Source organism: Sceloporus occidentalis, unplaced genomic scaffold, assembly GCF_023333645.1.
Source record: "Sceloporus occidentalis isolate IW3139 unplaced genomic scaffold, rSceOcc1.0.p SCAF_1, whole genome shotgun sequence".
NCBI lineage: Eukaryota > Metazoa > Chordata > Lepidosauria > Squamata > Phrynosomatidae > Sceloporus > Sceloporus occidentalis.
In genome coordinates, this window is record NW_028316981.1 from 58812808 (window position 1) to 58835510 (window position 22703).

The 22703-nt window shown below is 39.3% G+C and overlaps 1 protein-coding gene across 18 annotated transcripts in view; it reads left to right on the forward strand.

Annotated features, from left to right (window-relative positions):
• Positions 1-22703, forward strand: part of ERC2 (ELKS/RAB6-interacting/CAST family member 2) — a 741540-nt gene that overhangs the window by 269727 nt on the left and 449110 nt on the right. For all 18 annotated transcript variants that reach the window (XM_089522554.1, XM_089522416.1, XM_089522425.1 and 15 more), the window contains one exon: positions 4239-4406. In XM_089522554.1, the coding sequence (XP_089378680.1) occupies positions 4239-4406 (168 nt within the window). The remainder of the gene's footprint in view (positions 1-4238; positions 4407-22703) is intronic.

The window sequence follows — 22703 nt, forward strand, 5'->3', positions numbered from 1 at the left end:
ATTTGCATCTATTTATAAATGACTGCTCCACCTAGATCCTTAATCTTTCAGGGAATGCTTCCTCTTGCAGGCATTTAACATCTCCGAAGTGCTTTTTTTCAGTTTCATGTCATATATAGACTACATTAGCAACTACAAGGAGCAGGTCCAGTACTCTGGAACTAGGCTGACTGAATTTCTTCGTATGGTGATTTTACAGACAGGGGATGACATCTTTTCAGAACCTATTTGTTTTTTTCTTATACACTCGGCCCTCCACATTCATGGGGGGACAAGTCCCTCATGAATGTGGAATGTCGAAAAATCATGAATAACTCCTAGCCCCACTCAGAAGCCAGTTAAAGGGACAGGTGGGTGGGGGAAGAGGAGCAAGTGCATGTCAGGGATTCAGGTTTGGCTATGTTTGGCTGAAATGATTGTAACTTATCCTTTAAGTTTGTGCCTGGATGACCATTTGTCCTCCATGTCTTATGCTTAATGTTTTTTACTTCATAATAAATCTTTTTCTTCAATACTCTGCCTCTTTCTTCATTCCTTTTAATGGCCTTAGCTTGGCTAGTGTCTTTTCTGATTGTAGGCTATCAGTATAAGGCCTCAGCAATGTCCAAAGGCATTGCTGGGGTGTGACAAGTTAAATCATTGGGTAGTGGCAATGAGTTGTTGTTGTTGTTGTTGTTGTTGTTGTTATTATTATTATTATTGAGGTGGTCTCAAGGAGTCCCATCCAGTTCAGGGGAGTGCAGTGGGACCATAGAGAACCTTCACATGGGCTTTTTCCCCTGAAGGGAAAACCCCAGGAGGAAGAAGGAGGAGAAGTGTGCATGCACTGTGGTCTTGACCTTGTGAATAATCAAAATCGTGAGTGTCAAAGCCACAAATGTGGAGGCCAAGTGTACTATTTTCTTTAACCTATTTATTGTGTTGAGTCTCCTAATGTTTATTTAGGAGGCTTTTCCCCTCTCAGGTATTGATTTGATTTGTTTGGGTCTTCTGGATGTTATTTCTATTGCTTTGTAATTGAAACAGCTGTGAAATGTTATGAATACTGATATGAAATATCCTGGCCAAGATCTGGTTGCTTCATTTGCCAAGCTCTGTCACTCTGAAGAGAAAAACGTCACTTACCAAATTGTTATTTGTGGCAGCTCTTAAAATTCACATCAACTTTTCTAGGAATAAAATTGGCAACCTTCTTTACCAGCATGGAATTTATTCACACTTTTCTTAATCAACTGGTTCCTATGATATCTATTTCTGAGCCTCTGAAAGTTAAAAATAGATTATTGTTCTTCTTTGCAAAGAATCTTAAAATAAGCTGCTTTGTCATCAGAGGGGCCTGGAATATATCTTCTAAAGCCATTGTTTCATATGAGTCCCTGACTATTCGAACAAAAATGAAGAACTGATTCTCATTCATAGATGATAATGATGGTGTTCTTATTCAAAATCTTTAATAAAAAGAAAACATCTAAATTCCATTAAACTCAGCGTATATCTTTTCCCCAGTGTATGAAAACCAACTGAACCATTTCAAGAATAGGAAGAAACATGCATCCTGAGATCTAATAGATCATCCAAATTGATCCCAAATTGACTTGCAGAAATGGATTTGCAAAGCTTTTTTGTTCAGAACAAGCTTAGCATTGCAAAACCCAGAATAAATCATATTTTCTTCACAGACTTTGCCCCCCTTAAAACATGCTATTTCCTAGTTAAGAAACTTGAAAAATACTTAAAATTAATTCCAAATTAAATGAAGTGCTGATTATTGCATTGCCATTCATTTTTCTTTTTGTTGTTAACATATATGGCATGGTTAGTACAGTGGGCTCTCACCATATGTGGGCTTGCCATCCGGGGATTTCAGCATCTGCAGATGGCAAGCCCCATTGTTCTCAGTGGTAGTGTGTGCACATTGTGCTGGCATTGGGGACTTGACTTGAGGTCCCATGTTTTTTTCCCCTTAACCGGTGGGGGGGGGGGAAGGTCCAGATCGGATCCCCCTCTGATATGAAGGAATGACTGTAATTTCAAATACCTATCATTATTATCTGCATGTTCCATATTGTAGTTTGTTGCTTGTACATAGAAAGGGAAACTCAGAAATATAATAAAGGCGGGATACAGACGGGCAAAAAGGGGTGTGTTCATGATGTCATGAAGGTATAGCCTTCAGACGGCCCTTACCTGAATGCCGCCATGAACACGCCGCCCGCACACCCCAAGCGGGAAGAAGCGGCATTAAAAAGGTGCTGCTTTTCCCCGCTTCTTTTCTGTATACTGCACAACTGCACAGCTCCGTCTATAAGCTGCTGCACCGGTACGCCAGAATTGTTACGCCGCTAATTTAAGTTGCCCATTTAAAAGCTCCGTGTCTGGTGCGTCTCATAATGAGTTGGGTTCCTGGAACATGCGCAGTTTGCACCGAGGCTCTAATTAGAGCATCAGATGCCATGCAGATGTGGAAGCTGCAGCACAGCTGCACTCTATTTTAATGCTCGTAACCCTAAACCTAAACCCTAACCCTAACCCTAGAGCAACATGTACGCACGCGCTGCTAGAATTGTGCAAGGTTTAGAATTTAAAGTGAACCCCTACACACATTCCTGTGCCATTTTCACCTAACAATAAAAAAACGCTAAAACTTTAAATATTTACATATGTACAAGGGAGGTGATGGGGGATGGCAGGGGGACAGCGGTGGCAGTGGCGACAGCTGTGGCTGTGCATTGCAGATTCAGCAAGAGCACGGGGACCAAAGGAGAGGAGGCATCCATGATGCTGGTGACATTGGCAACGTGCAAGCGGACAAGGATGCCAACACCAGCTGATCACCAGCTGGCAGGAGACCACTATTGTTCTTGGGCAGGGCGGAGGAAAAAGTTTAAAGGGGCCTGGGCGCTTTAAATGTGCACATAGGCTTTCTGCCGCCGGTGCTGACCGCCGCAGCTGCGCAGCTGCGCATCCGCCAGCCAGCAAAAGAAAAAAAAAAGCCCCGTTATTGGCCGCCCGTGCGGAAGCTGCCTCTCTTTTTGCAGCGTCCTGCGAGGCGGCGGTATGGAAACTGCGGGTCAGAAACGGCCCCAGGTGAGGCGTCTTCACTGCCCCCATGTGGAAGCCCCATCCACCTGAGCCACGCCCCCGGGGCGGGTGGTCTGGAGGCTCCGTATTCAGCAGAATACACCTTCAAGATGTCTTCCCCTGCCCGTCTGTACCCCACCAAAGAAATGAAAAATTGTTAGAGGTCTGATCATTTTCATTGGTGATGTTTTGGAAAAAAAGATCTCAGCAGTTAAAAACCAAAACCAAAAATGAGTAAATAGCAAGTTACAGTACAGTCCATTGGTTGCTGGAAGGCTGTTCCAACAGCCATAGGATATGTAAAATCTCTACCTCCAGAGTTTAACTATCCATTAAGAACAACCAGATTCAATGTCTTCTCCTAGGCCCTGTGTCTTGGTCTACAACCTTTGCCTCTCTGATACTGGAGGCAGAAATCTATATTAAGGACTGTCATGTACAAATTAGTGGAGGCACCCAGGGAAATTCTGCCAGAATTGGGAGAACTGTATCCCCATTAAGAAACAATTAAGATCCCCCCCAAAGTTATAAACAATAGTAAACGTGTTGTGCTTTCCTTCTGTTGGTGCAAATATATTCAGGCATTGGAGAAAGCATTTTCTTCTGCTTTCAGATCTTAGCCAACAAATATAGCAACAATGGGATTGTACTGCCAAATAAGTGCCAGATTATTTTTCATGATTTTAGGGCAGAAAGCACTCATCAGCTCATGTCCAATGTGCATGGCACTGCCTCTTGAACCAACTATCTTCACAAATCTTAGTGAGCATATCAAGCATAAAATGGGATGTTGGCATGCCATAAAAATAGCTCCCTGATGCCTGACAGAAAATATGTACTTTCTGCTTTGCACCCAGAAGAAAGAGATCAAATACTTTGTATCTGTGTATCTGTATAAATATAATTACACTATGGTGTCCAACAGAGGGGGGAGGGAGTCATGGTGAACCACAGCAACTGTGTTTTACAAATATGACTTTTCTGGTGGTTGGAAAGTGATGCACAGATTTCTAAAAAACTACACTCTGATTTGAAAAATCTGAGGTTTATACACACACAGAGAGAGAGAATAACATCATTAGGATGGAATATGTTAACTCTTCTGTTTTTCCATTATTTCATTCACTAATGCTCCCACATATTAACATTTATTATAGGTTGATGCCTTGAGATTACGTTTAGAAGAGAAAGAAAGTTTTCTTAATAAAAAAACCAAACAACTGCAAGACCTCACAGAAGAAAAGGGAACTCTGGCCGGAGAAATACGAGATATGAAAGATATGTTAGAAGTCAAAGAAAGAAAAATTAATGTTCTTCAAAAAAAGGTAAGTACGCAATGACTCAGGACCATTAGATATCTGTAGACATTTTAAGTGTCTGTTTCGAACAGGGGTGACCAGTTCAGAGAAAAATAAAGGCAAACTTGGAGAAACTTTGGGTACAGACCACCCAAATGTGCCATACTCCTGGTCATACTAGGGTTAGGGACTGGAGAAAGAAAGAATTCTAATCTTGAGATCAGAAGACAAATGATAAAATAAATAAGCAACATTGGAGGCGAGAATGGGAAAAAAGTAAATTTTATAGTTTGATTATACACTCAAATTTTCTTTGCACCTATCAATCTCTTCTAGTGATCACTGAATGTAAAAGAACTGGACTGTTCTTTATCTAATGTAAAAAGCTCAGACTCAGGTAAACTTTTAAAGCATTGCAGATTATGGGCCCATACAGACAGGCCAAAATAAAGCTGCTTCGGGTCACTTTGGAGGTATGCTGTTTAAGTGTCACACACATCTTAAGAGGCCAGAAGCTGTGCCAAAGCTGCTTTCTAGTCCTTAGGACTGGAGCATGGCTTTAGCACGGCTTCTGGCCTCTTAGGATGCATGCATAATTTAAACAGCATACCTCCAAAGTGACCTGAAGCAGCTTTATTTTGGCCTGACTGTATGGGCTCTTTATGAGGAAAGGCCACACACACACACACACACACCCACACACACACACACCCCTACACATATATACTGAACATTTTAAAATAGCACTGTGGATCTTCCAAGAAAACAATTAGGTTACATAGTTTTGAAGTAATCTCATTGTGCCTGCATGTCTATATTAGATCTCTGCAGGTAAATAGAGATCTCATAATCAGAAGAGAGTAATTATGGGTTTTATTTTTATCTTGTACCTACAGTAGTTCATTCTTTCTTGCGTTTTCTTGCATTTCTGTGTCTCACATATGAGAGTGACTAGCATTTCCCCCCCCCCCTTTAAATGGAACCAAATCATACTGTCAGCTGCATTTCCTACTCATTTCGATTTAGGCAATGTTCATTACCATGCATTTCCCCAAAATCAGTTATGCTTAAAATATCATTTTAAATATATGTTAAAAGCATAAGATCCGAATATTTGATGGCTATCCAAATGAAAGTTTGCTTTAAATGTCACAGTAAGTCAGAATTTCTGAGAATTGTGGCTTACCACAGAAAAGAAAGTGTGCTGCTGTACACTGCATGGTTGTTTCCACCTGGCTTCTCTGGCCAGCGGGCATAATTAAAGAAACCAAGAAACCTCCATACTTTGATTGTTTATACTCTTACATCCGGACAAGACTCTAGCTTATTCTTCTCCTAACAAGCTAGAATCATAAGCCCCAAACAAATCCTAGTTGCGGTACAGACCACCCAAGTGTGCTGTACTCCCGGTCATACTACGGTTAGGGACTGCGCAGCAACCACACGGTCCCTAACCCCAGCACGGCGCAGTGGCGTAACAATGGCGGCATCCCGTGTACACGGGCACCGCCATTGTGATGTAAGCGCTATGTAGCTCCACACAGTGCTGCACATTGCATACGTCATGAATACACTATTGGTGCACTTGTGACGTCCGCCTTGCGGTGCAAAAAGAATCTAGTTTTTCCAGGTTCTTTTTCCTCCAGAGGAAAGCCATGCGGTTTGGCAGCTGCAGCTTCCCTCTGGAGGGAATTAGGCCACCAGCAGGCCGCCCTTTTGGGGCGGTCTGCCCCACACCAAAGTTTATGATTCTGTCTTGTTTTAAGCGAGTAATGGACCACAGAACCCAATTTCAGACATAATGGTTAAAAATGCATAGAAGTTCGTTGGTGTAGTTACCTGCTCCTGTTGGCAGGAGTAGGGTGACAAGATATCATAACCACAAAGGAGGACAAAGCACAGCAAAATGCAGGACATTCAAGAAAAATGTAGTAAATTACAAAATAAAAGCTAAAAACCCTAATGTAAATGTAAATTCATGCTCCTTAGTCATGCTAAAAATGGAGGACATTTTGAAATTCCTCCTGGAGAGAAGTAACATATGTCGTGAAAAGGAAGATGCCTGGTTATCCTGGGCAGGAGAAGCCATGTGGGAGCAACTAAGTACTATGCACCAGAATGTGTGAATGTGTCTCTAGATACAAAGAGATCTTGTACCACCGTTGAGACTAATTGTGTGAATGAAGTTGTACCATAAGCGTTTACAGACTTTCATAGATGCATCTGAGGAAGTAGACCAAGTCTACAAAAGCTTATGCTACAACTTCTTCCACACAGTTAGGCTTGAAGGTGCTAAAAGAACCTTTTCATATTGATACGCCTATGTCTCTGTATTCTATTCCCATATGCCTCATAGAGTCTCACTTTCCTGTTAAAATTTGTCCCAAAGGAATTCCAACAGATTCTTTTGTGTGTTTTCTGATGTGGTTGAAGAATACTGGGGAGAAACATAATGAAAAGAAACTTTGTATAGCTGTCTATGATTAGAGTTAGGGGTTTTCAAAATTTGCCTCATTTCCTAAAGTGAAATTAATCCTTGCAAATGGTAGTTAATCCATGCTTTCACTCACATGTTGAAACTGAATGTTTCTGCAAATATAATGCTTTAAATGGTACACTAAGAATAAAAGACGTGAAAAAGTATTTTTTTGCCGAGGAGGGGAGGTCCCTCCCAGGTTATGACCGTAGATTCCTATATGGCCATCAGGACTACATGATTTATTTCCAACAGATGGCGTGATAAATTCATTCACCAATGATTTATCTGAAGAAAGTTTTAACTGAAACATTATCTTCTTATCCTTCCAATTGTTTAAGTAAATTTGTTTCATTATACTAGAAAGAAAAACCTTCAGTGTTTATTTTCTTTAGGTGTGGTGTGCAGTCCTCAAGTTAGACATTCAGTAGTTTTCCACTTAAAATGCAGTCTGTGTTTTTGAAAAGAAGCATAAAAACTGGTCTCCTTACTGAGTCCATCAGTATTTAGACTGATTATAGAGCATGCCTGCCTTCTTGAAAGCTGTTTCCTCTTGGCTTTATGGAGAGGGCTGTCTCACCCTTTCCCTAGCACCCAGTAAATTATTCTGCCCTTTAGTCATTTTATGTAGTGGCAGCCTCCTTGTCTATTTAATGTTATGACATATACTTTTAAAAATCCACTATATATCTCACAGTCGTAATCATACTAATACCTCTGTTGCTTATTGTACCATTTTTGGAGATTTCTTAAGACAATTTCATATCTTTACCTTCTGACCCCTCTCAAGTTCTGGTCACAACTAAGTTTAACAACTGTAACAGTTGATTTTATTGCAGTTTTCCTCTGAATCATTATAAAATGGGGCAATAGCTCATTGGTGGAATACCACCTTTGCATGCAAAACTTCAGTCCCTGGCATTTCCAGTTAAAGCATGTGTGGGAGTCATGCAGTCCTCCAGATGCTGTTAGACTGCAGCTCCCAGAATTCCTTACCATTGGTTGTGCTGCCTAGGGCTGCTAGGACTTGCAGTTCAACAACATGTTGAGTGCTGGTTGATTCCCACCCCAAGAGAACCAGAATGTAGATAATGGGAAAGCCTCTGCCTGGGAGCTTGGAGAGAATTATGGGGTGGATGCTTATAAGGCAGGCCTCTTCTTTACTATCAGGCTGACTAATTTGATTCATTGTTTCAGAAACACCACAAACAATGTTTTCATCTTGTTAGGGTTTTCTTTTTTAGTATAGTAGATACTCGATTATAAGTCAGCCTCAATTTTTGTCAAGGGCAGATTTTGGCAGCAAAATTATGGATTTTGATATGACATGGATAAGTTGAGGGTAAACCTTAGAGGCATGTAACTTTGTAAGGACAAAGTGAAGGAAAACAACATCAAAGAACTTATAAAATTCTAGAGGGTGGATGGATGAGGAAGAAACTATGGTAAATAGTAGCTGTGTGATGTGTGGGGGAGGCAACTAAGCACAGGTGGGGCTAAGTGGATACATGTCAAAAAGGATAAAAAAGCTAAAGCAAAGAAAATGGTGACTGTGGCCCGGTACAGACTGGTGCAAAGCACTGGCCTGGGGCTGGTTTTAGGGCTCGGGCGAGTGGAGCATCTGCACACTCTTGAGCCCTACCACACTGTCTGGGCACCATTTTTGAGTGCACGCATTCCAATAAAGTGCCTCATGCGCCTCGTCCAAATGGTGCAGCGCACAAGGGACATCACCGTGCTGCTCCAGGGCATTAATGGCACCTCGGCAGTGACAGATAGGATCTGCGTTTTGAGGCTCTTTTTCATGGTGCATTGTTGCCACAACGTGTGGTCACCATAGCAACGCTCCACAGGAGAAAGGGGTGGTGTCTTGATGCCCCTTTCTGCTGGTCTGTACCCCTCCCCTGTGTTAGCAGTGATTATAGCCATTACCATTAATGTGATAACTTTTCCTGATTTTAACCCAGAAAAGCTGAGAAAGCATATACAGTCGGCCCTTCTTATACACGGATTTTTTATACACGGATTCAAGCATACACGGTTTGAAAATGTTCCAAAAAAGTATAAATTTACCTTGATTTCCCATTTTTTATTAGGGACACCATTTTGCTATGTCATTATACTTAATGGGACTTGAGCATACACGGATTTTGTTATACACGGGGGATCTTGGAACCAAACCCCAGCGTATAACAAGGGTCCACTGTACATCTATCTTATTCGAATATTTCCCTGCTAAGTTCTTCTTGGCACTCCTTTGGGGGAAGCACCAAAGAGCTGCCACCACTGCTATTTGTCCACCTCAGCACTCAAAAAGATTTTTTTAAAAAGGGGGGGCCATAAGGGGGAGAGTAGGGGGTGCCTCTTTTAGGTGTTCCAGGGATAGACTAAGCTCATGGCTTTTGCCACTCTACTCAGAGAATGGGATGGTACCGTTTTGATTAAAATACAGTATTTACATTGAACTATGGGTAAGTTGACCCAGGTTTTTTTCAGTTAGCTTTTTTTTTAACTAAGGCGGAAATTCATGGGCCAAAAGAAGCAGCTTCTGGCCACTTTGGGGCCATGGCATGTACAAAATGCATGCCCCAAAAGTGGCTGGAATCCGCTTCAGTGCTGTGATCATTTGGACCTGAGAAAAAAGGAGCAGAAATAATCTGGATCCTGGTGGTGGCCCACTTTGGAAGTGAGCCATGTCATTACTGAAGTCCCAGTGTGATTGCGGCCAGAGGCTGCTCTTCATTGACTGTGTGCTTCACCCCTAAAATTCCTAGACTTATACATGAGTATATACAATAGTTACTTACTAGTGGTATTTTTAGTTTTCTTTTCCCATCTTACTTTATGCCATATTGCCATATATGACAGTGCTATTGGCAGAAATATTTGCCAATTTTTGATGTTTCCATACATCATTATGTAAAAAAAAATACAGTGGACCCTTGTTATACGCTGGGGTTTGGTTCCAAGATCCCCTGTGTATAACAAAATCCGTGGATGCTAAAGTCCCATTAAATATAATGACATAGCAAAATGGCATCCCTTATAAAAAAATGGAAAATCAAGGTTTGATATTTGAAATTTATACTTTTTTTGGAACATTTTCAAACCATGGATGCTTGAATCCATGTATAAAAAAATCAGTGTATAAGAAGGGCCGACTGTAGAACTGAAATGGATTTAATTGGCATTGTTACCACTTGATGTAGATAAGCCACAGTTTCCCCACTTTGGCTTTCCCAGCTTAACCTAGCACAAACCAAGGCAGCCACAGTCAACCACATTAGCAGTGCTGATTCCCATTAGGATTGCAACCTAGGATTGCTCACACTCTCCTCTAAGGACTGTGTTCACAGTTTGGGGGTGCTTCTTGACCCGTTGCTTCAGATGACAAATCAGGTGAATGCGACGGTCAAGAGCTCCTGTTAGATACGCCAACTGCACCCTTTTCTGGAACCGGGAGACCTGGAAACTGTATACACGCACTGGTAACCTCAAGACTCAATTTTTGCAATGCGCTCTACATAGGGCTACCCTTGTGCCTAGTCTGGAAACTACAATTGGTGCAGAATATGGCAGCCAGGTTGGTCACCTGAACAACAAGAAGTTACCATATAACACCAATTTTGAAGTCACTCCACGGGCTACCTATTGGTTTCCAGGCACAGTACAAGGTGTTGGTTCACACCTTTAAAGCCCTACATGGCCTGGGTCCAACTTATTTAAGGAATCGCCTACTTCCATACAATCCACCTCATACACTCAGGTCCTCTGGGAGGAACTTATTGCAGCCCCTAAAGACCCGATTAACAACCCCCCAGAGGACTTTTTCTGCAACTGCTCCCAACCTGTAGAATGGCCTGCCATCCATCAAATTACCAACTAAGACAGCTTCAAGAAAGTTGTCAAGACGGATTTCTTTCGACAGGCCCTTCCAGATTAAAGTACCCGGCCATACTCCCATAAATGTTATGATTCTGCCCACTGTTATTAGATTTAATGTTTTTATGTAATTTTAATTCTGATTGTTTAATTCTTTTTTAAGGGGGGATATGGTGTATATGTATGATTTTAAATGTTGTACGCCATTTTGAAAAAGAGGGATCTAAATAAGTTTTATTTTATTTATTATTTTATTAGAAAATGTTAGATGGAGATGTAAGAGTAAGAGTGCATGAACACAATGAGAGAAAAGCAGCACAAAATGCTTGGAAGGAAGGGGAATTTGAATTGTGTGTGTGGTCTTTCTGTTCTCAGACATCTCTTTGCTGACAAATGGGAACACTGGAGAGTAGAGTATCCCTGCCCCATGATGTGCAGGGAAGAGAAAGTAATTTCATAGAATCATGGCAGGAACCCCAAGGGCTATCTAGCCCAATGATTAGTACATGACTAAAAAAAAAGGCCTAAAGTATGCTCATTCAATTTCTGTTGAAAGACTTCCAAAGTTGGAGAGTCCACAATCTTCCAAGACAGTCTATTCCACTGTTGAACAGCTTTTACAGTAAAGATGTGCTTTATAATGATTAGGTGGAATCTAAACCTGGCTGGCTCCATCTTGTCCATGACATCTCTTCACATATTTAAATATGGCTATCATATCACCTCTCGGTCTTCTTTTCTCCAAGCTAAATATATTCAGCTCCCTTAGCCATTCTTCATAGGGCTTTATATGGAAGCATCTTGGTCATGCTCCTTTGCACACATTCTAATTTGTCAATTAGTTTGTACTCAGAACTGAACAGGGTATTCCAGGTAAGGTTTGACCAAATTTGTGCTTTTTAAATGGTGAAAGAGAACTTTCGCCACACCCTCTTCTGCCCACTGTATTGGCTACAGCTAATTGGCAATGGGGCAGGCAAGCAGAAAAGCTGATGGAAGGGTTGCTTTTCTCATCACTCACTTAATCAATAGGGTTTTTTTTAAAAAAGGAACATATCTACCAGCTCTGTCCTTCATCTCCATTTAAATTTGTCCCATTTAAATCAGGGACCTCACCAAGAACCTTAAAAATTAAGGAAGGTTAGTTGAGCTGCTGGTGAGACGACTATTTCTCATGCTCTATCTTTAAGTTATGGGAAGTGTTGCAACATTGGTGGCATTTGGTGAAATAAAGGTGGCACTTCAGACTGCTACTAGAGTAATTGCTTTGTGACAGGTCCCCCAAGGAAGGAGGAGTCCCAGGGTGCCACTTCTGTGGATATCTTTGCATATCTGATGTTTCTCCCTTTGTGTGTGTGTGAATTTAATTCTGAATTATTTGTCTAAAACATTTCTGGTGACTTTAATCGTAAGCTCTCTCTCTCAAAAAAAGAAAAGACGATTAAAATTATATAAACTAAACCTTTTTATAAAAGGTTGATATTGCTGTATCAAGTTAATTAATTAAGTAATCAGGTTCACATAATTGTTCAAGAAATATGTAGGGGTATCAGTGGAAAGTTTATGCCAATCATACATTGAAACTGGAAGTTTTGATTTGTGTTTTAAATCATGATTTAGCTCACTGATTTAAATGGGACAAATTTAAATCAACTCACTCCTCCAGTTTAATATGAAAAATAAATCTCTTTAAGAGTATTTTAAGATATTCTTTGCCTTAAACATGAGTACCTTAATCTTAGAACTAAGCTTTTTACTAGGAATTTATGGGACCCACTTGTTCTTGTAATGCAGACACATGCAGGCAGACACAAAACAGGATAGGAATAATTTTTGAAGGAAGAATTTATGTCTCTTGTAACAGCAGATTTCTTACTGTCCTTGGATTTTAGGGCATTTCTCAATGTATAGGTCTATGAGAAGATGCTACATTTTCAGTTTTTGCTGAAATAAGTATGTATATATGTGGAAATTGCTAAAAGGAGAGAATGTGCCATTTAACTGTTGTTTTTTTTAAAAAAAAACATGAGAAATGTATGGAAATAGCTGGAAGTATTTTTTTTTAGTTTTGTTTGGGAGAGGACAGGAATGATAATAAAAAAGGATTAAAATAGTACTTGCTTTCACCTACAAAGCTTTCCATGTAAAATTATTATAGTTCCCATATTTAATGGCTAGGGGGGCTCATAACTAATGAAGTGCTATATGACATATTGCCCTGCCTTACAATCCAATTAGAGTTAGTAGTAGGTGTCATAAAACTGTAGTTATACATTTTGGAACCAGTATGCAAAGGCTGTGCAATGTACACTTACGTTGCTGTCCCACTCAGATTAAAATTAAAAGCATGAGCCCAGACTCTAGCATGCTTTTGCTTTGAGGTTTAGTGGTATTTTAAAGTTAGTAAAATTATATGCCAGAACAACATGTGGTTCTTAAACTTGGATTAAACTGCTGAACAATTTCCAGAAATGTTAACTTCATTTTGAGGGATGTTGAGCAGTCCTCATTCCATGCCATTACCACCAGCTAGAAAAAGACGCAACATTAAAAGTACTGTATATACATTAGGGGTTCTGATTATAGAAATTTCCTGTGTTATCTTTTAACTTCAGAACATCATAAGATTATTCTCGGTTTCATGATGAATATTTCTTATGAATGCACCCCCATGTGGTGGAAGCTTGTATTTACTGTGTCAGGTGGAAGACAAAAAAATAAATGCACGCCACTTCTTAAGGCTTAAAATTTGCACTAAAGGAATCTTAGTTTAGGAATTAATATTACCAGAAGGATGGAAGGCAGCAATAACTGGCAAAATAAGGGAGATAAAATCTGAAATGTGTCAATGAAAGATGGTTGATTGGCCCAATCTGTTGGAAAGGATTTTATCTCTCAATAAATAATATTTCATTCTATCTTTAGCCTGTAAACTTTTTCTCTGTACCTGAAGTTTTGCATTACACTTAGACAGAAAAGCAGTATTGGCATAGTATCAATATGCACTATGTATGGATAGCATACAGTTGCCATGGTATTCCTCTTCCTCAAAACTGGGCATCTGATTTTGAAATTTAATTCTAATTTTCTTTCTGATTTTTCAAATTCAGTACATTATTTGTTGATTTTTCTTTTCTTTTTTTAAAAATAATGATGTCACATACTTACACTTTCATGACATATATAGTATCATCTCTTTTTTTAAAAGAAAAATCACCAAACAAAAATAAGCAACATGAGAACCAATTTAAATGACAGTGAGAGCAAACAAGAAGAAAGTTCAATTATGCAGTTTCATAGAAGCAAAGCAGTAGCAGCCATAACATTAACGGGGAGGAAAGAGGTTCTAAGGCCTAAATCCAATTGCTAGTGAGAGCCAGAGCTAATATATCAGAAGTAGTGAAACTTACCAACTTATTGATTCAGATGGTTTCTAGCAATAGATATTTCAGCATTACCAAGTTACTAATTAAGCTGTTTTTGAAAACAGTCTACTATTTTGTAGGGTTGGTCATAACTATTGTATTTGAAGAGCGTTGACAATCCTTTCCTTCGGACATTATGACAACCTCATCTGGAAGGGGAAAGCACCTGAGTCCAGTTTTTTCATTGCTGCTGCCTCTTCTATGCCATCATTTATTTTTCAATTTAAATTGTTTAAAGATTGAGAAGGGAAAGGTATATCATATTTGTCACATTTCTAGTAACAAACATTCCATGTCAAAGTTGCAGCTGTATGAGCAACTTGTTTCTGTTGATATTTTGTGAATGCAAATACTTCACATCATCTGCTTTGCAAATTTTCCCACTGTAAAAGTTTAAGCTTTGCAACCACTAAGTTGTTTTGCAGACATTTATCAAAGGACCAATAATTCTATGAAGGGCTTAGCTTAGTTTGCAAACTTTACTCAGTAATATTGGATTTCTTTTACTGATTACTAGTGGAAGATAAAAATGTGTCAGGGGAAAGATCTGGGAAATGAGACTGAAGATAAACTTTGGGATGCTATATGGATTAGATATCAAATGAAATCAACCTCCTCATCTATGAGGAAACATCATTTTTAGGAGATTATCACACTTCATTATTTGCTTGATCTGGTCACAAGCCAGGAACGGGCTTGAAAGAGTGAAGACGGTTGTTATCGCGCAGCAAAACGTCACCAATGCCACTGGAAGACTACAAGCCATCTTCCAGCCATGCTTAGCCTGCCCATTTTGCAAGGATGGAAAACTTCTGTTCTTCAAAATTGGTGGGCTAAGTGCAGCTGGGGGATGGCTTGTAGTCTTTTGGCAGCATTGGTGTTGTTTTGCTGTGCATTCAACCCTGTTTCCAACCTGTGCCCAGATCAGGCAAAAAATTAAGTGTGATAATCTCCTTAAAGTCCTTCTTAGATAGCATCTGATACCAATTAGACTTAAAAAATTAATCTCAAACTGTTTGTGATTCTCCTTTTTCTGATTTTATTGGGACTTATGTACATTTATAGTGGTTTCCCCCCAGTGCTAATAGGTTTCTGAACAAATATCTTCACACATGACAGGTTGTGAACCTAACCTATTACAGCACACCTATGCCATATGTGGGCTTGCCATACATGGACTCAAGGTCACGTGGACGGCAAGCCCCAGATGAATGAATGGTGCCCTCCCATTAAACAGGGCTTCAGCTTGTTTTTTGCCAAATGTGGGGTGTGTGTATGTTGGTGTTTGGAACGGATTGCCTGCGTATAGGAAGGGCCCACTGTATTAGGCTTCATTGTTTATTAATGCCTACAAAGTTAATTTGTATACTGTGTGCAATACATCCTTGCAGAGTGAAAGGAGGTTCTAATCTGTATCTGGACAGATGAACATGCAGATTATAGGCATTTGCATCGATGGAGGAATTAAGTCTAAAATGTTGAATAAGAGACAAATGACATTTGCAGTGTTTGGTTACTGAGTTTATTGAGCATGTCAGTAACAATTCAGGAAAAAACTGTTGTCCTAAGTCAATATGTTTTTGTTCTGGTAATCTTTTTTTATTTGAGTAAAAAGGTTTAAAATAAACCAAAAAGCCAAAGTACCTATGTTTGTTTTGTTAGTCCTAAAGATGTAGATGACTACCGGAACCTTGTTTACCAGGATGCATAGACCCAACTACAGTAATAGCAAAAGTCGGGGAACTGTGGCAGATCAGTCATTGCTATGTCATTCAAAATGCTTGCTGCCACATTTTAGCCTGATTTGTTCTAGTAAAGTGACATCTGGTTTATGCAGAGGTGAACAACATGGGGGGGGGGGGGGCAGTGAGTTTCAGTCCCCTGTCATGAGCTTCATTCATCCCTATGCTGCTGAAGCTTTGTGGTGGTGCAGAAGCACCACCAGTTCTGGCTATAGGGAAACTTCACTTAGTGCTAAAACAACACACATGGGGAGCACCAGCTTCATTTTTGGGAAGGCCTCCAATGGTATGATTTGTCTCTAAAGCAAAATTGTGCACCTTCTTTTAAAATAAATTGAACTTATGTTAAGGTTGACAGTGGAATACAGATAAAAGCCTTTCTCATTGATCTTAATATCCAGTGTCTTAACTTTAGTGATCAATTGCTCCCTACATTGTTATATTCCAACTAAAGTCTCCATTTACCTAGTGCTTTTAATATTTTTTTTAAAAAAAACATTCTTAGAAAAGCATTACCTTTTACATCTCAGTAGTGTAATTATTGTCACAAAGTGTGGATGTACAAAGATTTAAGAAGAATACACATTTTAGATGTTAACTGTAATGATAAATGAGAGTCTTTTATTGTCTGTGTATTCCTGCCTTTGCATTATGGTTGCCAGATGTAGACAGAACCTGCAGTCTAGTTTGGTCAGACTGCTCTGATAATTCCTTTATTGCCAAGTTAATGTATGTGTACTGTATGTGGCTATAGAACTGAAGATGGTATATAGGAAAAGATGCAGAAGAGAAAGCCATTTTCAGAAGAGAAACTGAGACTTATTCATTTCCCTTGAATACACCTGAATATAATTTAAATACTTAATAAGATTTAGTTCTAAGATCAAAGTGTGTTCAAACATCCCGCTTTTTATTTTTTTATTTTGGTTCTGACAATTGAGAAGTACAGTTCTTCGGCTCTGCTATATTCAGCCTCAGAAAAAGGGTGAATGCATTTTGCATATTTTTGCTGTAGTTGAGGTTGTGGTCATATCTTTATTTGGCACGAGAATGGTATTATATGTTGCAGGTTGTTTTTCTATGTTTGGAAAGCATTTGTTTTGGATCTCTCCCCCCACCCAACCATAACTGTAAAACAAGCAAACTGCCAGCATTTTAGGTGGAATGGTGGGTCTTTAGGTACAATCCTAAGGGCATTTACTTGGGAGTAAGCACCACTGATAGCAGTGAGAATAATTACTAACAGATAAAGGTGGCCAGCAGTGGGGTGTGAGGAGAGGATGAGCATTCCCAGATACACAGTGATGTTATCAGTGTAGGCCTCTTTTGGCCAACTTCCTCATAGCAATTCATTTTTCTCCAGTTATGTTCCTGCTCTTCTTCATCTGGCAACAGAAGCCAGGTTCCCAGAACAAGAGCTCTACCGCCTTTTGACTCCCTTTTTCTCTCTTGACACTGCCTGCCCCAGAACAGTTTTAACAACCTTGTAAAAATGTCAGCTGGCTCAAGGGCAGCTCCCTCCCTGAGGTTAGTGTCATTCTGGCATCCTTTTAATGTATTTCCTCGTTGCTCTCAGTGCAATCAGTAGTCAGGTCCTTTGCTGTAATAATGGGTATGCTATCTACAGTACCTGCTTCCCAGACTTTGTCCTGATAGGAGAAAGAAAAGGATTACTTTGGCATGGTCCCTCCCATAGATAATAAGTGAACATCACTGCATCTTTGCAAGGAAACACTAGGGGAATTACTGAATTATAAAATGTGCATGGATTTTCCCCCAAACTGATATAGGCTAAATATAGTTAGTCCTGGATTAAAGTCCTTTCTGGAGAAGGTTTTAATGTTCATCATACACACACACACACACACACACACACACACACTCACACACACACTCTGTATATGTGCATGAGCACGCACACACACACCTGTGTATGTGTGGGTATGCATAAATAGTTTGCTGCTTTCATTAAGAATTTATTATTAGCAATTATAATGTTATTCAGTTGTGTTTGGTTATATATTATAGGTAGTTAGAGGCTGGTTGTGGTTCTTGCACAGTGCCTTTGTATAAATCCTGCCTCCCAGATACACTAGCTTTCCAGAGACAGAAGGTTTTTACCCATGCTATTCTCATCTGTGAACTTCCATGGTCTGAACTGCCCAGTCAAGGAAGGATTGTGGTGCCTGATATTTTTGGATGTATCAGTTTTTCAAAAATATCCAAATTGAATGATAATGGGAATTAGTTGGATATCATTATTTAATTATTTGTAATAATCATGAGAGCTTTATGAGCCACAAAACCATTAAGTGTATATCAGAAATATAATGAAAAAGTACTATGGTTGATAATAATTAATGTTGCTTATGAGGCTGAAGAATTGGATTTAAAAGGTTGCATACATACACCTCCTTGTGCAGTGCACCCACCAAATCTATCAAGTTGCTATCAACTCTAGAAGTCAGACTGCAGTTATTTGATACAATCAGTGTAATTCATGAAAGCCTGGAGCTGGCCAAGTATGGAATGTTCCAGACTAGCTGACAATTACTCCATCATTCAGTTGGGGATCTGCTGTGTGCTTCCTTCAAGCATATTATGAAGAAGGTTTTCTTCAGTGCCACTAGGACCACACCCACTGTTAATGAAGCCTTCATGATCTTCATCGTCTAACAAAGTAGCCCTACTGTACCAATATATCTCAACTAGGAAGGGCAGGACTCAAGCTTATATATAGTGTTTGCTCCTTCTCCAAGAATCTTGTGATGTCCTCAGATTGCATAAACTGAAACTGGAAAAGACAGCCATACAAAAATGATACAAGGAAGCCACAGGTGTATCTGGTAGTTATCTTGAGCTTCTGGTTCACTACCACTACTAGTGCAAGGACACAGTATTTTTGTTTCAAGCTATACACTGGTGATGAAAGCTATATATTTGATATAGCTTTTTACTATTAGTGGAGCTTCTCCAAGCCTCAACTTTTCTGTAGCACTACTCATGAGAATGTCTCCTTCATCAATGGTGGAACAAGGAGGGAGGCTCGAGAAATTATTGCGTTGGAGCCCTCATGTTTTCCCACTAACCGGGGGAAATTAATATGGCTGGTAACACTGCAGGATCACCCTGCCCTTTGCCAGGGAGGTGAGCGTGACCCACTGTATTAGATTTGCACATTGGAGATGTGAGTTCAAATACTTGCTCAGCCTTGGTGCTTATGTTGGATGATCTTTCAGTGTAATCCTCCCCTCACATAGCAAGTTGTGAGGTAGAAAATGGTCTTCTGTCTTCATTTAATTTATATCCCATCTTTCTCACGTTATCCTGTGGTATCCTCAGAGAAGTAGCAGGATATAAACATCATGATCTGAATCCTGTTGGGAAGTTAGGAATGTAGTTACAGTGTTATGTAATGAATCATATTCCAGTTCCCCCAATTTCAACTTACTGGGCACCTGCCATTGTGAGCAACTGCATTCTGTTCCCTTGTCATCTGGGAAGAAACTAACTGACATTCCGTACTCCCATCATGAGTGATCTTCAGTACAAGAGCCAGAAACAGGGTTCATCTTGCAATTTGTCCTTGGGCAAGAAATCACTCATGCAGGGGGTGGGGTAGGACCATCAGTCAGTTGCATCCTGATCAACAGAAACAGACCCCTGTTGATCACAGGAACAGCAGCTGCCTGATAAGCTGGGATTGGAGGACTTCCATAGTTTTTTGTGTCCCTAAACTAGGTGCTATGTAGAGATCATGAATATGAAAAAATCCTAGGTTACACATTCATAACTACCCAATAGGAGTCAGGACACTTATTACTTGTTGCATCTGAGGCAGATTAACAGACAAAATGTGCTGTTTCATTTGTGTTAACTATACTATTGCCACTTTACTTTTAGTGGAATGTAAGTAATTATTCATATTTCTACATAGCTGCTTTTCAGTAAAGTACGTTTATGAGTCTCATTGTAGGACCTACAGAGGAGGCAATTACTGTGATTGTTCTACTATAGAATTTTGCTCCCACTGGAAAGATTTAGTAATGGAAATGTATGTGGAGACAACAACCACATCAGCATTCAATTATACTATATCTCTGTCTGATGTTAAAAACACTATATAGATTTTTATTAGGTCCTTGTTCAATTTACACATTTGAGCTGTGAATATCTTGGAAGAGGGTTATATAAATATAAATTTAACCCCACCAGAGCAAACCTTAATGTGGTATGTCGTTTTAATTTCCTGTCTCTTGAGTTCTCTTTCGAAATTTGGTTTAAAATAAGTAAAAATAAGTACAGATCTTGCCCTTTTAATAGTGATCCAATGTGCCTTGCCTTTGTTCAAATTTATTATCTTTGATGTTTCAGCAGTGTTTGATGATGTTTGGTTGATTGTATAAACATATATGAAGGGAGGAGAGGCCCTTGGAACAACTGAACGGATCTCTTATTTTTTAGGAGAGGTGCTTTCAGAGAAGCAACATTCCACTTAAGTCACAGGCAGCTCACACGTCTGTGTTAATACAACCTCCAACTGTTATGTTTATATAGAATTACTAAGGTTTAATTGCCTTGTCCTTATTCAGCAGTGAAATTTCTGGAATGTCTTCTTTATTTGGCTTGGCTATTTTACTTTCAGCATTTCAAAGCAGGTAAGTTGGTACCTTTCATTGGAATATCATATGTTAGTGAAAATGTACTAATTTTTGCAGAAACATGGAAAGTTTGTACACTTTCTTACAAAAAAAAATAGTGTCTTAAAAATCACCTTTTCTGCTTGGTGCACACTTGTTAGATCAAACATCACAGTTACATGGTAAACACTTCATCTTCGTTTGGCAAAATGTGTAGACATTGACGAATGAAGATACCACTGCTTCTCAGAAGTGTTTGGATCAATTAGATTTCTGAAGTTGTAATCTTAAGAATTTTTATTTTGAACATCAGCTTGACCATCTTATTGAGAAAGTCACCAGTGCTTACTTACCTAGCATACTGTAGGAAGGTATTGTCTGCTTTCCCCATCATCTAAACACATGTCCATACAGAAACTAGCAAGTTCAGTCCATAACAGGAAAGGTGAATTATAGCATTAAAGCATTCTAAAATTAAGATATTTTTGTATATTGATTTAATAATGTTTGTGGCTTGCATACCTTATATAATAATATGATTAAATGGATTTTGCTAAAAGAATAGAGGGAAAATGGTACTGAGTTTAATTTTAAGGCACCTTTAGGGAAGAAAAGAGAAAAACTGCACCAAATTTGATTTGCAAATTTAGACTCATGACAAGAAAATTAAGAAAATAAGCATTCTGTAACAGTGCATTATTGATGATGCATAACGGATTCAAAAACACTGTCAGTCTTCTTTATGGCTGTGTTTAAATGTACAGGGAAACATAACTAAGTCCACTATAACAGTAACAGTCGAAAATACTAAAAATTCAGATGTCAAACCTAGCATGCTCTCCGTATAAACTTGGTGGTCTGCAGATGTGATCTCTACATTTGACACAAGTATTCACATACACTTCATTGGGTTTGCAGGTGACACTGTTATTCGGGATGGTAAAAACAAAAACAAATTGGAAGGAACTTCAGAAGGATGCAAACTGGGTTGAACAGACAGGGGAATGACAAAAATAATTCAATATAAATAAGCATAAAATGGTTTTACACTAGAGCATAAAACCCTAATTTCACATATTTATTGATGAGGTTTGAACTGGCAGTGATGAATATTGGTGTTACATGACAACTCAGTGAAAATGTTGATCCATATTATTAATGGCTATTTGGGAGAGAAGATAAAACTACTAATGTTGTAATGGCTTTACACAGATCTCTGACATAGCCACATTAAGGTATATGCACAGTTCTAGTATCTACTTGTGACATCTCAGAAAAGTGGTATTCTTCCCTTTTTATAATACTGCCTATCCAATGAACTTGAATATTGGGAGATTCAGAATAGAAAAAAAATACTTTCTCATTGTGCAGTACACTGTCTTAAGACATATGGGAAGGATAAAGATGTCAAATGCTCACATATATCTTTGAATGAATGAATTTTAAATAGTTTTAGCTCTGTAGATGTTTACTTGTTTTTAAAATAGCACACAGATATATGTTATTTTAAAAACAATTATCAATTCAGGCCCTGCAATTTTATCCCATAGCTACACATCCCAGGCTCTGAAATTTCAGCACCAAAACTTTAGGATGGCTTCTGGTGATAGTACAGGGTTGAACCCTGCTGATGTCATTAAGCACCAGAGACTAACAGAATAGATATCAACAATTGTATGGCTTGTGTCCAGGCAATTTGAAGGACTGTATCTCCCTGTATGGGCCATTAGGGTTTTAAGATCATCTGGAGAGGCCCTCTGTCCCACCATCTTCTCAGGTTCATTTGGTGAGAACGGGGGGGGGGGGGGGGGGAGGGGGCTTCTTGGTGTCTGCTCCCTCCCCAGAGAGGCTGCAATGGCCCTTTTGATAATGATGATGATTTGATAAAGACTGACTTTATAGACTGTTGAGGTTGAGCTTATTATTATTATTATTATTATTATTATTATTTATACCCCACTCTTCAGCCAAAAGGCTATCAGAGCGGCTTACACATTGTTAATTAGACATTTCCCTGCCCTCAGGCTTACAATATAAAGAGACAAGACACAAAAGGAGAAGAGAATGGCAGTGGGGAAGGGGGAAAGTCCAGCAGATCTTCTCTCCCTCTGATGCCTGGACCACAGCAGATGGACTGGAGTTAGGGCCCTTCTTCTTAT